The sequence below is a fragment of the Eptatretus burgeri genome, chromosome 11 (genome assembly GCF_056783735.1).
Source record: "Eptatretus burgeri isolate ZD-2024b chromosome 11, Ebu_testis_v1, whole genome shotgun sequence".
NCBI classification, from domain to species: Eukaryota; Metazoa; Chordata; class Myxini; order Myxiniformes; family Myxinidae; genus Eptatretus; species Eptatretus burgeri.
Window position 1 is genome coordinate 10,075,689 of NC_140971.1, and position 20,628 is coordinate 10,096,316.

A 20,628-nucleotide genomic window follows, 5' to 3' on the forward strand; every position below is an offset into this window, starting at 1 on the left:
GCTCCTGACGCTCTCACTTGGTTGAGGGGTGTGTACCTGGAAGCCGTGCTTCCATTGTCCATGCGTGTGCATACGTGATGGTTCCGCCCTGTTGCGCATCTTGCTGTGCTGACGTAAAACCGTTTGAAGTATCGATAAGCCCTGGCCAAATTTGGGGAAAATAAAATTTTGAGGACGACCAGCGTGCTGTTGGTGCGTTCATTCACGAAGCGGTGCCAACCGCTCATCCTGCATCTCTTAAATTCAGATATCAGGAAAGCGACTTTGGTTACGACTCCACATTTGACTTGTAATAAGTAGTTGTGGTGTGGGATCATAAAGGTGACGGTATAATCATGTATTTTTTTTCCATTGTGGATATTAGGTCGGGGTCATGTGACATGTCTCGGGTCTCAGGCCATTTCTCAGTTCCTCAAAGTTTTTTTTGCAGGGGTTACGTTTCTTTCCACTGTCCCTCTGCTGAACCAACAACACACCTGCCTGTCTGTGAGTATGGACTACCGGGCCTCACTACTTTATAGACCGGCACGTTCGTTGCTCCAATTCCATGGTCAAGTGATGGTCTTTAACAGAGAGATGTCCCTGTTCCTGCCCCCAGTGTTTCCTCCCCACTGCTCCTCCTCACTCATTCCTTCTCCCCAAGTGGCAATAGGTAAACTGATAGTTCGAATGAATATGGCGTTGACAGAACACAGGCATGATGGACCACTGACTTGAAGTGATCTGATCGTTTGGATGATGATGTGTGGATGGAGTGTAGGAATGATTGGCCAAATGTCCTCCTGTGTCCAAGTTCCCTTGTATATCCATGAATCTGTGGCATGGCGTTGACTTGTTAGTGTGGCGAAGACTGTAAGAGCACCACGAGCACACACAAGGGGAGTAGTCACCTGGCATTGAGACATTTTTATGGTGTTTTTGTGAATCCCAAACGCTCGGCATGTCTCGTAAGATGAACCATCGCGTCTCTCCTCCATTATATAGTTTGAAGCCTTCGAGCAATCGAGAACTCACTGCAGAACGAACAGCTGACGCCATCTCTGCTCACGTGGACGGATATTGGTAAACGCATCACGCTTAAAGACACGTGTGGATTGGGATTCGAACCATGTAGCAGCCAGTGGAGATGTAGACTTTAACCCTCGACCAAAGGGACCACGTGACGGTGAAGAACAGACGATGAAATGAAACATGACCATCGTTCGCCGAATTCCTTATTAACATTAATGGTCTTGTCCTGCGACGTGAGGTGAGCACCTGTCGCGCTTTGACCGGCGATAACACAACGACCCGGCCCGTACAGGGGACGGAATGCGGGGGGGGGGGGTCGTGACGTCACGGGGAGCGCGTCCTGGGAAAGCCTTTGAAAGGCCGCTTTGGAACTTGCGCGGTAATGCCCGCTGTTGTTGCGTTGCCTAGCAACCTGTGATCGACAACCGGGGTTGCGCACACGATGCGGGTTGAACACGGCCCTGGCTTTGTGTGGGAACGGGCCAGACCGTTCGAGGGGAGAGAACCCCCCCCGCCTCGTTGCTATGGTTACGGACATGCGGTGCACGACGTAACCCTCCCTAAATGGTGGTGCTTTTGAAGCAATTTGGAATATGATTAATTGAATATTTATTTATACTATATATATATATATCTATATATATATACACACGTTGAAGCAGAAGGGTTATTTTGATTTCTCACGTGTGAGCCACAGAGACCAAAAGGAGCTGATCGTGACGTTTCATTGGTTCCCGTTGATTGATCAGTTTTCCTCTCGACGTCGCCGTCCGTCGGTTCCGCTTCGACGATATCGCTCGACCTTCCTTCGGCGCGTTAATTCATGTCTCGGGGAGGTGAATATGCCGCTCTCGGGCCTGCAGGATGAGCGCAGAAACACTGGGAGAGGGAAGGGAGGAACGGACGGAAGAGGAAGCAGGCGGGGTTAGAGAAATTACTTCATAACGGGCCGGGCTGGGAGAGGGAGGAGGGGAGTAGGGCCGAGTCGGGGTGCGGGCAGTGCGAGGCGGCCTGCACGATCCAGCTCCCGGGCCGAGCTCACGATCGAGGCCGACACCGAGGCACACGCTGGCCCGGAGCCCCGGTTCGCCTCGCCCACACCACAGGCTGCCCGTATTCCCGTCCGATCTTTATCCGCATCGTGTGTGCGACTAACGGCGCCGTGAAGCTCAAAGGGACGGACATCGGAGCGCGACAGGAGGCGATGTCGGGCGGGCCGAGCGACAGGGACATGGTACGGGAGTTCATCGCGTTCCGTTTGGCCCAGGCCGGGTACGCGTGGCCACGGCGCTCGTCTCCCGAGTCGGACGAGCCGCAGCCCGTCCGCACGGGAATCCCGAGCTCACAACCGGGTACCGCTCAGCGTTGTCTCCGCGCCGCCGCCGCCGAGTTCGAGCGGCGATACCGACGGGCCTTCTCCGCGCTGCCGCCGCAGTTGGGCCCGGCAAGCCCGGGAGCGCTCCGAGGGCGCCTGGTGCACGTGCTCGCCGAGCTGTTCGCCGAAGGCGTCAACTGGGGCCGCGTCGTCGCCTTCTTCGTGTTCGGCGCCGCGCTGTGCGCAGAGAGCGCCGAGAAGGCCGCACCCGCGCACGTGGACTCGCTCGCTTCGTGCATGTCTGACTACCTGGACAATGAGCTGCAGCCTTGGATCGATGCTAACGGCGGATGGGTGAGTTTTGGTGGGGGGTTGGTTGCCTCGGGACGATCGGCACGACCATACTGTGTCTGCACTCGGTTCGGAGCATCTTGGCGGGAATTACCGATTACGGTGACCTTTGCAGTTCATCCTGTTGGAGGTCTTAAATGGAAAGCTTTCTAGTTCTTGCAAACAAGGTGTGTTCTCTTCAGGTGCACATTTATCCGATCTGGGGGCTGCTCTTAATTGCCAAAGACAGAGGGCTGTGCAGGCACACGTGCCCCGTCATACTTGCGTGTGCAATTTTTTCCATTTTGGTCTTCCTGCCCCTCCCTCCTCCCCCCCCCCCACGTGTACAGGTCGTGGACGTCATGACGTCACCGCGGTCTGCCCGTGTGAACTCTTTCGAGCAGGCCGTTTGCAGGTCTGGCCCAGCTTTGATCCATGCAGTACATCACGTTGGTACAGATGTAACGCTGTCCAGACAAGGTTCGATTCCTGACTCGACTCCAGTAGACTGTCGGATGCCTCTTAATACAGGAAACGTCACGAATTACCCACAATCCTTCCTTGGTACAACCATTAAGCCGAGTGTCCCGTCTGCTTGCATTATCTGGTGGACGTTGAAGATACAACGTTGTCTTTCGTGAGGACTAAGTGAGTTGTCTCAGACACCTTGGTCTGGAGGAATTATGATTTCCTGTCACCTTCATCTGAACGTCAAGTTCGTGAAAGACTTTGGCAAACAATGTTCCCTGGCCCACCCTCCAAGGAGAGGGGAATAGTTGTCGCCGTTGATTAAGTAGTCGTAGTAGTCATGGTATGCACGCATTCACCTTTCCCTGCACATCACACTAGGAAACCATGATGTCCTGGAGTTATTAGTTGCATTCTCTGGACATTTTTGTTCATCTTGTCATTCTCAGCATCTCACTCTACACCTTGTCTTTCAAATCAATGAACTCTGTAAAAACTGGTTTTTATCAGGGCTGGGATCAGTTGGTGGATCCATGACTTGTGCTGGAACATGACACTGGAGATTATCTCTTTTTATCACCCAAACACCTATTCCTATTCAAAGCTATATTTACCCCCCCCCCCCATCAGCCCCTCCCCAAACAAAGAAATTGTAAATAAACAAGGCAAGGAACAATGCAAAAGCCTAACCCTAATAGCTCTGTTTATGGACCCGTTGGCACGAACCTTTCTACTTTCACGAACATGATGTATGGAATCATTGACGGGGGTGGTCTTGTTCCGGTCACGCTTGACATTTTCGATCACCGATTGATGACATCGACTCGCTCTTATCACACGTGGACGTCCTGAAGGTGGCCGATCTCCGACGTCATGGTGCTGTTCATGCCGTTCTGGGGCTCTAATGGTATTCCTGTGGCATATGAAACATCCTCGCATAATGTTGTTGGGACATTCGAGTCTCAAACATTCCACAAACTTCATTACATTCACCCAGAATGGGTCGTGTTCATCGCTGAGCATTCGTTTTAAATGTCATTTATTGAATGAACCATCGGCCCAAGTATGGTGTTTTATCCCGTGCAGGTGTGCTTGAGATGTCCGTGCAACACTCATCGTACGACACCACACACGTACAATTTAGTCAGGCACATAAAAGGTCAATGGATTCAGATTATTGAGATGCCCCGGTCCCGCTAAAGAGTTTCAGCGCGGCCCTCGAGGGATTCAAGATGGCATTACACCACCAGCTCATGTCAACCCTCATCCATACCCACAATCTTTCCTGCTTCCATAAATCCCACCACCAACCCTATTCTTGTAGGTTACTTCCTCCCCGCTTTTCCTGTTCGTTCACACCCTTGTTTGTTGTGTCTATCTGTTGTCCCACTGTCAGTACGTTGAATTCTTGATCAATCAACTCGCTCTTCCATGATCCTCGATTTTGTTGACATAATATAAAAAGGAGTTGCGTCATGAGCTGGTATGTCTGAGTTGGATCCTCAATGTATTGCACATTGGTTCCCTGTTAAATGTTTCCACTTTTTATATCCATAGTTTCTCTTTTCAGCTGGTACTGTTTGTTAAAACGGAATGTGTAATATCCTGGATGAACTGCTGACAAGACACCTGGCTCAACGTCCTTTCTAATGGACAGCATTAGCAGGCGGTACATAAATCTCAACGTCTTCAAGCAGCACTGCGACGATGCTGTTGATTAGATCCAATTTGCTCTGAGCATCAACTCTACATTTGGTGATTTGGAAGTCAAGCATCTTGCCATCGATGAAATGTGTTTGCTCCTTACTTGTTTGCGAATGCTCAGTTTGTGGCAACCTTGTTATCATCATACATATAAAGCTCCGTCTTACCACTCACACAATCGTTGACTCACTCGCTCTCACTCACATATGTGTTTAGTACTTTGTCGGTGGGCTGCAGTTTTGCTACAATTTTGCATACTGATGCAACTCAAGGCCAAGATTCCAAGAGAAATCGTAAAACCGTCTCGAGATGTATGTAAACAAAGGTCTCCGCAAAAAAAATAGCAGGCCAGTGCAGCCTCGCTTCTGCTCAAGAAAGAGCACGTGATCAAAGACTATGGCACTCATGAGATGTCGCATGGACACGATTGCCTGTGGATGTTTCTCGGACTTCTGGTGGTATGATTTGAAAAGTGTCTGGGTTTTTGCTGTTTATGGATGCTGTACAGTGGTTTGAGGTTGTAAACACCTATCATTTACAGATGGTGTACGGTGGTAGGAAGGTGTAAACGTTTATCATTTTTGAGATAGCCTGGGGTTAGCTTAACTGTTAGGGTGGTTGGCTTGAGATTTCAGGGTCTTTAGTTCAAGCCCCAATCCCCATTGAATTAACACCAGGTGGGTTGACTCAGCCTCTCATCCTTCCGAGGCTGGTGAAATCAGTACCAGCTTACTGGTAACGGGGAATTGCAATAGCGGCACAAACATGCTTCCAGAAAAATGATGGAGCCAAGTAACCACAGGCTGCATGCAAATAAATAAATAAATAAAACCTATCCAGTTGGACCTCTGTATCAGGTAGCTTGGTTGTAACAAACATTCAAGACATGTTTTCGTCATTCCGTATTTACCCTGTACTCATGATCAACATTACTGGAAAATCCGGATGTAAAGATCGCTTTGTCGTGGGAAGTGAAATCCAAACACAAGACCCTCCATTTGAAAATGATCGAAATACAGATGAGATTACCAAAATCAATTGTCCAAAAGATCAAAATAAATAATCATTTCTTGTGAAATCGAATATTCTCAACTATACTGGTTGGTCTGGTATATTATTCTGTCTGTCTGTCTGTATGTCAGTTGTTTTCAGGTCACATTTTTACTTCGATCATCACAAATCTTAACCAACTCTTAAAGGTAGTCACAAGCAGGAAGCCTATTGTTTTTGAGGTCAAGGTCAATCAAGGTGAGGTCCTCAATTTTTTTATATCCAATTTACTACACACACACACACACACACACACACACACACACACACACACACACACACACACACACACACACACACACACACACACACACACACACACACACACACACACACACACACACACACACACACACATGCCCTACCGGTCAAAAGTTTGAGAACACCCCCATTTTTCCAGTTTTTACTGAAATTTAAGCAGTTTAATGTTTCAATGTACTCTGAAATTAAGGGATAGAACAAATAAACAATTGCAGATAAAAAAGAAATCATGGAATCGTTTTGTTGTACAAAATTTAATCTAAGTTTTTGACTCATCAAAGTAGCCACCTTTTGCAGATATAACATCCGAACATACTCGTGGCATTCTTTCTACAATGGAAATCAAATATTGTTCGGAAAGTTCTTCCCAACACTGTTGCAGAAGTTCCCACAAATATGTTGCATTTGTAGGTTGCTTTGCTTTCACCCTTCTGTCCAGTTCATCCCAAACCAGCTCGATGGGGTTTAAGTCTGGACACTGTGCTGGCCATTCCATGATTTGAAGCCTACCATCTTGTTCTTTGCTTCTGAGGTAGTTCTTACATCGCCTGGAGGTATGTTTTGGGTTGTTATCTTGCTGTAGGATGAACCCCTGACCACTAGGCGTAGACCAGAGGGTATTGTATGGTGCTGCAAAATGCTGCAGTAGTCCTTTTGGTTCAGGGTGCCAGTCACTCTGTACAAGTCACGGACTCTGGATCCAGCAAAAGAGCCCCAGATCATCACGCTTCTTCCTCCATATTTGACAGTTGGTGTCACACACTGAGGAACCATCCTTTCGCCTACTCGACGGCGTACAAAAACCCTGCGTGATGAACCGAAGATTTCAAATTTTGATTCATCGGTCCATAAGACCTTGTTTCAGTTTTCAGTAGTCCACTGGTGGTGCTTCATGGCCCAGGCAAGCCTCTTTTTCTTATTTTGCCATCTTAGCAATTGCTTTCTTACTGCCACTCGACCTGTCAAACCTGCAGCTCAAAGTCTTCTCTTCACAGTTGAAAGTGAGACTTCCTTACTTCGACCAGTGTTAAGCTGCTGTACTGTGAGCCGCCTATCACGCAAGTCAGTCTATCTTCCTGTCAGAGTTTCCAAGTGCCTTTTGATGGTGTAGGAGACTGTACTCACTGACACCTTGACTTCCTTTGCAATTTCTCTCAAGGAAAGACCTACACTTTTAAGGGTTATAATGGTCTGTCTGTCTTCCTTTGTTAATTGTCTTTTTCTTGCCATTATGATGTCAATATACTACATTCTGCAGTGCAATATTGTCCAAATAATGCTTCAGAGGGTGCAGCAACACAATCTGTTCCAACACTGCTTTTATACAGACAGAGGGTTTGTATCTAATCAACAAAAGTTGGGACACCTGTAGGAATTGTTTGCATCAACTTTCAAAGCTTAATTTACTTCCATTGCTGCAGAACAGTTGCAGTTGCTAACCCATTACTTGTTCCCTGAAAAGGGCCTTTTTAACAACTCTGAAATTTACATTATTTTTCAGTTTTTGGTAACCTAAACTTTTTTTTTTTTTACCTCTGGCAGTTTACCACTTAGATTTGTACCATTTCAGGTTATTCACTGAACTTGAACTGCTTAAATTTCAGTAAAAACTGAAAAATGGGGGTGTTCTTAAACTTTTGACTGGTCGTGTATATATGTACATATGTATGTATATACAGTCATCCCCCGTTTATTGCGGTTACGTTCCAAACCCCCCCCCCCCCGCGAGAAGTGAAAATCCGCGATGAATGGATGCCTCCCAAAAACATCGACTCGTCTGGTCTAGTCGGCTTGGCAGTGATCGGGTTCGAGGTGCCGGAGATCGACTCGTCTGGTCTGGTCGGTGTGGCGGTGATCGGGTTTGAGGTGCCGAAGATCGACTCATCTTGTCTGGTCGATTTGGCAGTACTCGTCCAACCGCGGCAAACCTTTTACCTTCCCGAAGCATATCGAGCACCTTAACCTTCTTCTGGAGTGTCAGGACCTTCCTCTGCTGCTTCGGTTCCTTTCCAGAAGCCTTAGAAGGTGCAGGGCGTTTGGGCGGCATCGAAGGGCTTGGAGAAAAAAACGTAGAAAATATTCGAAGTTCACAAGCCAAACTTTGTCTCGTGCGTTGTGTGACTGGTCGAGCGCCACGCGTTATAATTTGTTGCTTAAATAATTTATATTATCACCACGATATCCCGGGGGAATCCGCAGAAAAAAATTAGTTAGGTTCCAAGGGAAAACCCGCGATGAACCGGGGGCGCGAAAGGTGAACCGCGATATAGCGGGGGATTACTGTACATACATACATACATACATACATACATACATACATACACTGTCGTGTCAAAGGGGGTTTTCCCCTACCTGGACGGATCGCTAAACGGTTTTCTCCTTTGGAGGCGAACATGTGATCCTTGGAGATTAATGGCGCATAAGGGAAAGAAGGCTGGCAAAGACGCGTCACAGACGAGGGCACACGGATGGAGGACGAGGGTTTATACTCGAACCCACGACAAGTAAACAACACAAGCAATTTAATTGAATACGGAAGTTTTATGAAAACATATCATATATTTACAATGGTAATAATTCAAAATGTAATAATAAAAACGGAACGTGAGGGAAACTAAATCTAGTTAGCCTCCCCACAGATTTTAATACAGACAAGGGCATAGAATAAATCAAAGAAAAATCCTCCCTTTCTCCTGGCACTTAGCTGTGTGCCCCAGAGATGAGTTTCTGGAGCTTGAGGTTCGCCAAACCGCATCGTCACTGTGCGGGGAAAACGTGCCCAAAATGGCGCCCAGCCTCTCTCTGGGCGGGAATTGTACAGAGGCAATTCAGGTGATGATTCTCAACACCAGGGCTCAGAAACCGCCACAACTTCTTTTCACGATCGCACTTGCTGACTCCACTCCTCTGCAGAATGGCGCCACCTTCTTCCCCGATGGCACAACACGAGGCTCCAAGGCACGGTCTCACACGACCCAGCCTAACAGTCAATGGCCAGTGTTTTGCTCCATCACACGAGCAAATTTGCCTCAGCATGAACACAGAATTGTACAGCTTTCTTCCCCATGTCGAGGGCGGCCAGCCGTAATGCCCTTCTCTTCCAACCGCCGTCTCCTCACTCGCTTCTGTCTCGACTCTGATCCTAACTCCCTACTCGTCTCTGTGATGTCATGCCCATTTATTAATCATCCACTCTGGGGGCGTGGTTTGCTAGTTGTCATTTCTGGAGGTGGGGTTTTCGCCTGCTTGGAAATGTCCTGCTCGGTTGTTGTTTTTAGGACGTGATTCCTTTTTATCGCCGGTCTTGAAATGCCAAAACATCGGAACATCACAGGGGGCAATCACATACTGAGAGCACTAGCCTTAGACCCTACCTAATTTAACACAGCACCACCCTCCCCGCCCCCCCCCCCCCCCGTGTGGTAACACGTGACACTTAAACTCGTGGTTTCCCGGCATAATTTACATCGAGATGTTTCCGACACGTCCACGAACCAACTACTCCATACAATCCTATCTTTTATATGACATTCCTCCATCTACCCTACAAACATAACAATACATAAAGTGCCTTCAGAAAGTATTCACACCCCTTGACTTTTTCATATTTTGTTTTGTTACAGCCTGAATTTAATATGAATTAAACGAAGAATATTTTGTCACCAATTTACACAAAATACCCCATAATGACAGTGAAAACATGTTTTTAGAAGTTTTTACAAATTGATTAAAAATGAAAAGCTGAAATGTCCTGATTCGATAAGTGTTCAACCCCTTTGCTATGACACTCCAAATTGAGCTTAGGTGCATCCAATTTCTTTGATCATCCTTGAGATGTATCTACAACTTGGTTGGAGTCCAACTGTGGCCAATTCAATTAATTGGACATGATTTACAAAGAAACACACCTTTGTATATGAGGTCCCACAGTTGGCAGTGCATGCCAGAGCAGAAACTTGACCATGAAGTCCAAGGAACTGTCCGTAGAACTCTGAGATATAATTGTGGAGGCGGCATAGATCTGGGGAAGGGTATAAAACAATTTCTAGAGTGTTGGAAGTTTCCAAGAGCACAGTGAGCTCCATCATTAGGAAATGGAAAGAATATGGAACTACCCAGACTCTTCCTAGAGTTGGTTGTCTGACCAAACTGAACAACCGGACAAGAAAGACCTTGGTCAGGGAGGTAACCAAGAACCCAATGACCACTCTGACAGAACTACAGAGTTCCTTGGCTGAGATGGGAGAACCTGCTGGAAGGACAACAGTCTATGCAGGACTTCACAAATCTCGGATTTATGGGAGAGTGGCCAGACAGAAGCCACACCTGAGAAAAAGGCACATGACAGCGCACCTGGAATTTGCAAAAAGTTACATGAAAGATTCTGAGGTCTGATGAGACGAAAAATGAACCCTTTGGCCAGAATGCAAAGTGCTATGTCTGGCAGAAACCAAGCACACCCATCTAATACCATCCCTCCCGTGAAGCATGGTGGTGGCAGCATCATGCTATCGGGATGATTGTCAGTGGCAGGGATTGAGACTTGTCGGGATAGAGAGAACAAATAATGGAGCCAAATACAGGCAAATCCTTGTGGAGAACCTGCTTCAGAGTGCAAAAGACCTGAGACTGGGGCAAAGATTTATGTTCTAACAGGACAATGACCCCAAGCATATATCCAAAGCAACACTGGAATGGCTTCAGAAGAAGAATGTGAAAGTCCTTGAGTGGCCCAGCCCAAGCCCAGACTTGAATCCCATTGAGAATCTGTGGAAAGACTTGAAGATTGCTGTTCACTGATGTTCCCCATCCAACTTGACAGAGCTTGAACAAATCTACGAGGAAGAATGGGAGAAAATCCCCAAATCCAAATGTGCACCGCTGATACAGACATATTCAAGAAGACTCGAAGCTGTAATCGCTGCCAAAGGTGCTTCTACAAAGTTTTGACACGGGGTTGAATACTTGTATAAATTAGATATTTCAGCTTTTCATTCTTCGTTAATTTATTAAAATTTCTAAAAACATGTTTTCACTTTGTCATTATGAGGTGTTTTGTGTAAATTGGCAACAAGAAAAAAATTACATTTAATCCATTTTATATTCGGGCTGTAACGCAACAAAATGTGACAAAACGTGTGTGTGTGTGTGTGTGTGTGTGTGTGTGTGTGTGTGTGTGTGTGTGTGTGTGTGTGTGTGTATATGTACACGCTGCATACATAAAATGAAAAATATGGGTTTACGGTGAAGCCTTGGTCAACCCATGTCAGTACGTCCATTAACTATGTCCTGTTTGAACGTAAGTTGGACCATGACCGTCGAATTACAAACTATTGGAATGTACCTTTTAGACGCTGCGACTTTTCAGACCATTTTAGACCTCTTAGAAGTCTCAGCCCCTTAACACTCTTAGAGCCCTATAGACCCTTTGAAACACTTAGACCCTTTCGACCTTTTTCACGCTTTAGACCCCTTTTGATGCCCACTACACAAACATCTATAGTTTTCTTGCAAGACAAACCCTATGTTAGGTTGACAGAGGTTATGTTTTCACTCCTGTCTATCTTTGTCTGTCTGTGTGCACGATATCTCAAAAAGTTATGAACAGATTTGGACGAAACTTGGTTGAATGACAAGGATGAATCGATTTGATTTTGGTGAAGATCCGAATCCAGATTTCAGAAGTTTTTTAATTTTGTAAGTATTCTTCACCATTGAAATATGGGTCCAAAAACTATGTATTACACGATTTTTCAAAAGGTTGTGGACCACTTATAACAAAACCTGGTGGATGAGTTGGGTCAGTGACGAAAACAAGCCAATTTGACTTTGGTTAAGATATAAACCTGGCTCAACAGTTAAAAAAGACATGAAGCCTTCACAAAAGTGTGACCATTAAAAGCTCAGGTTCCTTGTTTAAACTATATTGTCGTGCTCACTTGCTTTTCATTTTCAACCGAGATTAAAATCTGAGACTTCCTGTTTTATTATTCACATACTTAACCCCTTATGACACCCGAGATAGGGATCACATGGATAGTTACATTCGTGGAAAGGCAGAATTTAAGATTAGTATGCACTACTTCAGTTGTGGTTCTTTTTTCACGATGGAAAAGCTGTCACATACAAATTGCACACGCAGACACGCAGAAGAAGGCAACAGACAACGTGTGGGGAGCGGAGGAGAAGACAAACGTTTATCATTAGACAAATGTAGCTGTTGACCTTGAGCGGGGGTGGTTGGGGGTGATCATCGGCACTCTGCGTTTCAGCGATCAAGTGCGCCACTTTTCTCTCGGCAGTCAGTGGGGAATTTTAAGGAGAAATCTCCCTCCCCTATACCCTACTCCCCTTCATGAGATGCCATCCGACGCGGTTTGTCCGTGCGCTATCCTCCAAATATTGAGCATCGAGCGTGGAAGCAACATGTACCGTTTTTAAGTCTTTCGTATGACTCAGACATGGTTGGAATTGAACTGCCAACCTCCCGTACTCAGAGAAAGTCATTGCTCTTACCACAATGCCACCGAGTCTAAGAAGTCTGGTCCTCTATGTTTACCTCCACTGCTGAAGGTGGATGCAGGTTGTTTTCACCCATCTGTTTGTCTATCTGTGAGTAAGATATCTGAAAAAGTTGTGGACGTATTCAAATTAAATTTTGTGGACAGGTTGGGTGTCTGACAAGGACAAATTGATTCAATTCGGGTGAAGATTCGGATCTGGTTCCGCAAACTAAATTTAAGTGATTCTTCATCATTGAAAGATTAGCCAACAACTAATATATATATATATATATATATATATATATATATATATATATATATATATATATATATATATATATATATATATATATATATATTATGATGCCTCAAAAAGTTATCTACAGATTCAGACAAAACTTGGTGTGCAGGTTGGTTGTGTGAAAGGGATGAATTGATTTGATTTTGGTAAAGATTCGGATACAATAATCTTTTTTTTATTTTCATTGAGGTCTTGATGTAGATCCAGCCTATCAGTGGGATACAAAACGTAAACTGTTCAGCCTGGCGGAGCTATGTGCTCTACTGAGTGCCTTTCTAGTTGTTTGTTTTCTACCACTGAGTCTGCTATCCCCTGAAAAGCCATCAGCTTTGTTGACTGCTTGCTGTTCATAATTAGCAACTCCTTCAGCATTTGGCCAAATTTTCAGTTACAGATTGGGAGTGGCTCTCACCACCTCCAAGAAAGGGCCATCTCTCTTGTCATCTCAAATTTGCACATTAATAAACAAAATGGTTCATTTTGACCCCTGGCCTCCCTCTCACTGCCATATACTTGTGCATTCCCTCTCTTCTTTTTCTCTTTTCTCTTCCTAACCTCCCCTCCTTCCAAACTTCCCCACTCTCCCTTATCTCCCCTATTGTCTTTCATTTTCTTCTTTTTCTCAATTTTATTTTCATGTCCTCCAAAAGTTTTGCGTATGTAAGATGTAGATGGCCATAAACCTCTTGGCCAATCAAGCAAACTGACAAACTGCAAGGTCCATGACATTTTCTGATACACAATTCAGTCAAAGCACAGAATGCAGCTTCTCTAATCCCGTCATGTACTCTCTGGAGGAGTCACCTTCCAATGGATATGCATCTTGTTTGTCTCACAAATTACAGATTCTTCTTTGTGCCTTTTCGCAATACATTTGACATGTTAAACCAGTCCTTTTCAGCTCACCTGGATTCTAGTCCAGTGAGCTTGTGTGATGAAGCATTGGCTGCATGTGAGTCAGTCAGTCATTCAGTCAGCCAGCCAGTGAGTCTGTGAATGCTTCAGTCATTATCGCTTGAACCAAACACACGATTTTAATGAAACTTGGCCACAAACTTCATATGTGACACCTAACAAAGGTGTATTGACAGCATCAAAATCTGCGCTTATTAAAAGTGTCGACGGCGGGGGGGGGGGATGTGGAAGGTTTGACCCCCCCCCCCAAAATAGGTATTTGCTCTCTTCTCCGAAACTACACACACAATTTCGATGAAACTTGACCACAATCTTCCTCACCTGTGATGTACCAAAGTTTGTTCACAGATTGTATGAAAATATAAAAAATCAGGGTGTACGGAGTTCTGCGGGGGGTCTCATTGAGTGACTGTTGCTCCTGATCCAGGTGAGTTTCAGGACCTGTGGTCCTATGTTTTTTTTTCTTTGAAAGATGAGTCAGCACTTTTTATGTAGAACAGTATGCTTTTATATTGCTGTTATCATTCATATGCAGTATGTGGCTCTAGCTTATCAGCTTTTGCAGTTGCGCAGCAGTGCCGCTGGTGCAGTGCCCCCTGAAGGTTCGAGCAGGATTTTGAAATTTTGCCAGGATGCCAGCATTGGCTCGCTTATTCTTCGTGAAGGACACTGTCTGGATCTTTAACGCCAGCAGACAGGATGCCTAATTCAACCGAGGAACGACATACGCGTCCCCCTACCTTGAAACACCAGGATGACAGTTTATAGCTGGGCCAAGATTCAAACCCAGGTTAGACAGCTCAGAGGTGAGTGCACATATCTCTCAGCTATCCTGCCAGTCAATGGTCTTATATAAATAATGGTAAAAAGTCTACTTATTGCGCTTATTTCATGGAAACAGACTTTTTATGCCTTTTCAAAAGTTGGTTCCATCAATATCGATCAACACACCATTTTTGTCATTTTTGGCCTGTACAATCTTATTGATGATTTTTATCTTGCCAAAACAAAGTTTTTGCAAGATATGTTAGTCAGCTTGTATGTTTTTTTTTTTTTTGTTTTGTTTGTCTGTAATCACGTATCGATCACTCTGCAGAGCACAGTTATCATCGGAAATTTTTGTAACTTCGCATATCAGAGGCCTATAGAGGTCCCTTTCAGTGCATAAAATTTTCAAGGTCAAGGTCACTTTGTCGCAAATCAGGGGAGTCGATGAAACCCTTATTTTTTGAGTAATTTTGATCGGATCGTCTTCAAACTTCAAGGGAATATAGTTCATGGTCTGGCGCTCAGCTGATTAATTTTTGGTGGTGATTGGCCTTGACCTTCATGGTTCGCGCCGGAGGTCGAAAGTTTTTGACCCCAAGGTCAAATTTTGAAATCTTAGGTACCATATCGTGTAATAACTCAAATTGAACACCTCGATGAGTGCTTTCTAGATATGTCAAGCTTGAGACATTATGACGTCATTTGGTGACGTTATGAGGCAAACGCATATTTTTCATGGTTACTCTGTAGAACGATTCTCATCGGAATCTCTCGTAGGCAGATATTCCTCAAGGAGTCGCTCCTGGTGGATAGCAGCTCTGTTCATCTCAGTGTGACCTTAAAGAAGTCACACGTGGTCACCTTTTGGCAAGACACACCCTGCGGGTGACATTGGTTTTTATTTGTTTGTTTGTTTGTTTTACTTTTTTAACATGCAGTGCTCTGCAAATGAAAGTAAGCTTTCAACATTCAATGAAGGTGAACATTTTGAAGAAGACAGACAGGGGGAAAAAAAAACATTGGCATATCACATTGCTTTGCTCAAACACAATCATGTACCGATCGATTCTGGGCTTGAATTGACTTTGACATAGCAATTACACCATTTTGTCTTCAATAGTTCTCGTTACACTGTGACAGGTTGAGCCTGGTGTTGGCTTAGTGGTTAGGGTGGTGGCTTGGGATCCCAGGGTCCTGAGTTCAAGCCCCGTTGGCTGCTGAATTAACACCAGGGGGTTGACTCAGCCTGTCATCCTTCCGAGGTCGGCGAAATGAGTACCAGTGTACTGGTCCCGGTGTATGCCCCGGTTAGAATAGGTGTACCATATCCCTGTGTGTCGTAAGAGGCGACCAGGGTTGGCGTCAGGAAAGGCATCCGGCCATGAAACATTGCCTCAAGAAAAAGCCCAACCCCTGCACAGCAGGGAAAAATGGCTGTAAAAACACTGTGACAGGTTGGTGCAGAGGTAGCGCACTTCTCTTGCAGTTATCCAGCCTGGGATTGATTCTCGGTTCGACTCTAAACTGTTGGATTGGTGTTTAGTGGGTGGATGCAGTGCCCCACAACATTTTCCGTCCCTTGGATGGACATTATGCTTGGTGTTCTGTCTTCCATAATTAGTCGGTGGAGGTCAGGTCATTCACAGTGTCCTTTTTGCGAAGAGTAGGTGATTCATTGCAGGCACCGTGAAAGAAGATTCCATGTTCCTGTCCTCACAGTTCCAGTCGACCATAATGTCTGGCCAGGTAGTTCATCAAAAACTTGTGCCAAAAACCTTAGCTAACCTCACAAAGTGGGAATAATTGGCCTCTTAAGGTAGTTGTAATAGTAGTTGCAGTAGCCAGTATTCCAAATCAAAAGAATGTGGGGCTGAGGGACAACATATTTTGAGAGACTTTGAAGATTATGGATGTGTGTAAGAATGAGGACTCGGGGATGACGGGGTTGACTAGATGAATACAGCAGCAAACTCTCTGGAAGAAAAATTACAAAGAGATGGGCTTGGGGTGAGTTGATGAGGGTAGAAAAGATCATGGTTTTAGATGGGAGGCTGGTGTCTTGAACAGTTGTCTTAAAAACCTGGAGAGAAGAATAAGATTGAAGAGAATGTGGAAGTTCATTCCATAGGCAGGAGAAAAAAGGAACAAATGAGTGGAGGTGAGCAGTGATTCTAGATTTTGAGAGCTTCACGAGAAGGGGGGTTGGTGGCAGACCTTGTGCGTCCTGCCAAAACTTGTGGTTGAGGGGGAGAAGGGGGAGGGGGACAAATTACGGAAAGAACAGTGGGTGCAAGACCATTATTGATCCAAACTTCAAAAGCAAGATGAATATCTTGCTTAAAGACAAAGCTTGGACTTAATCATCCAAACTTCATCTTTCAGCAAGACAACTATCCGACACACTCAAGCTGGAATAATTGAAACTTATTTGCAAAAGAAAGAATCTGGAGGGTTTCAAGGCATGGAATGTCCCCCTTAAAGCCCAGATCTCAATATAATTGAAGCTGTATGGTACGAAATAACCACTGAATGACTGATTCATGGAATCATGGATTCACTCACTCACTCACTCTCTGATATAAATGTTTTGTACTTTATAGGTACACTATAAAGCTGAAATTTCTCATGCTGATGCAACTCAAAGCCAATATCCCAGGAAAAAATCACAAAACCGTAGGAAACATGTCCGTAAACGAAAATATCCGTGAATAAACGTCAGCCAGAGCGCAGCCCTGCTCTGGTTACGGTCACGTGACCCAAGACAACGGGAGCTTATACTCGAACTGGTTCCAGGGCAATGCTAACACACACCTCTTCTGCCTCTTATTTTCAAACTTTGCCGTATTTACATTAAAAAGTACAATAATGGTAGACTTTTAAATAAAGAACTCCTTCTAATCATTAATTATTCATTTATACTTGAGTTATTGAGCTGCTTGCAGGATGCAACCACAATTCACTTCATAAAATATATTTAAAGCTTATATTTATTCCTGTCTGTATCATGTCAGGTATACCCAAGTATTTGCTTCCAGTCTCCGAGCATGCTCCACAAGTACAATAGGTATAATACATATTGTTACGTTTGAGGGGGGGGGGGTATGCATTCAAAGGGTAATTAGGATGTTTAATTAGGTATGCCATGCTGTTCGAGTTTACCAGGAGATCTCGATGTAATAAGTAGTAATTCAGTGGTGATAAGTTGTCTAGTAAATGTTCATTTCTTCAAGGGGGAAATGATAAATGTCACGTAATTAGATAGGGACACGGGATAGGGTAAGTGTGTCTGCGTAAACCCCTTTTGGTATTCTCTGAAGACTGGCCGTGAAGTCACAGGACAGAGCAGCGGATGGCTCCGCCCCGTGATCACGATTGGCAGAAGGCGACGGCAGTGGGCCAATAAACGGCTCGATTGGAGGTGACGAGGGCAGAAGGATAAAAAGGTTCTGTTCAGGGTCGAAAAGGAAGAAGAAGAAGATTACAACCAGAACGCTCGTGTTTTTTTGGTGTGGAACCTGTGGCGGCAGAGAGCGTCCTGGTTGCTGTGCTGAGTCAATCGTGCTCTTGATCGTGTCTGGGAGCCTTGCCGAGCCTCGTGCCTCACCTCGGTTGGCTCTGGGGTTCTGATGACTCGGAGTACGGGGTCGGGCAGCGGGCGGACCTGCCTCCCTCTCCTGCTCGCGGCTTGGCGCCGGAGCTGGTTCCCTGGCGGCTGTGGGCGGACTTGGGCCAGGACCAGGAGGTCGACAGCACCGCGGTTTCTCCTGCCCCCCCCTGAGGAGAGCAAGGCCGGCTCGTCCGGCGCCGATCCAGGGACAGTTGCGTCCACACCACGGTCCAGCCTGACCACCAGAGATAGCTACGTTTTGTGTGTGTGTGTGTGTGTGTGTGTGTGTGTGTGTGTGTGTGTGTGTGTGTGTGTCTGCTTGGCGCCTTAGAGGGATTGAGAACTGTATATTCATTGGAATTGTCTGTGTTTTCCCCACGCCCGATCCCACACCATCCCGTCGAATCGCCCCGGATCCCTCTTCTTGCCGAATCTTGTTATTTCTGGTCAATAGTAAAAAAAGAATAAACATCATCAACTCAGTGAAAAGTGCCTCGTGCCACCTTCCTCGTCCCGTTTGCGGTAGAGCGATTAGAACCGCCATGTTTGGGTTATAAACAAATAAATCGCCTCCATCGTTTCGGCTCATTCTACGTTGGCGGGACTGTTCAAGTCCCGTGTACGTCACAATATATACATATACATATACACAAAAATGCCTCAAGGGGTAAGGGGAATAATTAATTCGATAATTATCTCCTTATCATGTTGGTATATAAGCTGTCTCAACAGAGTCAATCGTTTAAACAACTTCTTGTCTTCCCGCGATTCTTCTACTTTCCTCAACTCCATTTTATTGATGACCATGTGTTTGATGTCATGTCATGGTATGTATGTGGTTGGGTGTTTGGCATATGATGTCATGACAGAACCCAGTGGAGTGGGGGGGGGGGTGTCCTTGAGGTTCCCATCGTGTTGCATCATTGGTTCGGGGCGCAGCTATGCCGCTGATGCAGTGCCCCTATTACCAGTATACTCATTTCATTGACCTCGGAAAGATGACAGGCTGAGTCAACCCCCTGGTGTTAATTTGGTGGCCAATGGGACTTGAACTCAGGACCCTAGGATCCCAAGCCAACACCAGGCTGTCCTTTAGGTAAATAATGGAGTCACAGTAACGTCACACCCCGGGGTTATAAAGCCAGATGCCCACGTGTGCTGAATCGGTTTGCATGCTGCACGTATCTGAGGTAGTCCGGTCCAGTCTGGAGAACACATTGAGTCTGGAGAGTTCAGCCAGTTTGGGAGTTGCCTCAAAACGAGTCTGTCCTCCCCTCCTGACTCGCTTGCCTCACACCCGCCGACAAGATGCGGCCTGCCTGAAGGACATGGGACCATTCCACTGAGTCTCAGATCGAGGGAAGGCCTATCCCCTTTTACCTCCCAATCTTCCCTGTTTTCTCCACTCTCGTGTGCTGTACATTTTCTGTGAGAGGCTGTCCCCTTAAGATCAATGTAAGTAAGCATCTCTCATTTAAGCGGGTACCCTTTGGTTATTTCCAATCGTGCCAAAATATTTGCATGCAAACTAGATTGTAATTGTAAGTTCCCACACCCAGGGTTAACACATTCACCAAGTTACCTCTCTCTCCAGGCTTCTCCTATATAGTTTATCTCCAGCGAGATCGAGTGTAGTCACTTCGGGAAACACCGGCTCCCTGGGGGGGTGGGGGTGGTTCAGGAGGAGAGGACGGAGTGAAGAACAGACTACATCTCTACACCACCCTATAGTAGAGAACAGAATGGGCCGATGGGGAGAAATAGTCAAACTACTGTGGTGAAGAGATAGAGTGGGCCCCATAGCAAAGAACAGTATAAATCCCATAGAGAGCAGTTGTAAATCCCATGGAGGGTGGTGTTGAGGTGGTTGTAGAGGAGCAGACGGAGTGGAGAGACCATGGATTGCAGGAGTGTAGAAAGCACGAGGAGAAAGTGGAGATGCTCATGGTTAGTGCAGTGTTTGGTCCTTGCTCCTGGACTAAAGGAGGGAGTGGCTTGGTCTGGGTGAAATAAAGCCTGATGTGGATAAGTGTCTGTAGGCCAAGAGTGGAAAGCTGAAAGTGGTGAACAACAGGTTCAGCACCCTGGCGGTGAGCCGTGACTGCCTGTAAGCAGGTGGTGTTTGCCAGGTATGTGGATGCACACACATGGTGAGAAGGAGTTGATTAGCCAGGTAGAGGATTTCTGGGTCGAGGCTCCTCCCATTGGAGTGTACACACATGTGAGTCACGTGTTGTGGGTACTGCACGTAGGTTGTGTGAGTAGGTGAGAGGAGAAACACTGCCAGTCAGGGTAAGAACTGACACGTTAGTTGTTAGGCCGGATAGGACCCTACAGAGATTGAGATTGCTGGTCTCGGCTTGGCAGAGGCTGAGAAGAAAAGGTCGGGGCCAAC

The 20,628-nt window shown here is 45.8% G+C and overlaps 1 protein-coding gene across 2 annotated transcripts in view; it reads left to right on the forward strand.

The window, feature by feature from the left end:
- Window positions 1-1,683: 1,683 nt before the first annotated feature.
- LOC147016483 (apoptosis regulator Bcl-2-like) overlaps window positions 1,684-20,628 on the forward strand; it is a 57,550-nt gene continuing 38,605 nt past the window's right edge. Inside the window, exons 1-2 of one of the 2 annotated variants that reach the window (XM_085845178.1) lie at window positions 1,684-2,680; window positions 3,007-3,071. In XM_085845178.1, coding sequence (XP_085701304.1) covers window positions 2,216-2,680; window positions 3,007-3,071 — 530 coding nt within the window. In that variant the 5' untranslated portion in view covers window positions 1,684-2,215. The remainder of the gene's footprint in view (window positions 2,681-3,006; window positions 3,072-20,628) is intronic. The other variant, XM_085845179.1, reaches the window with a different exon arrangement.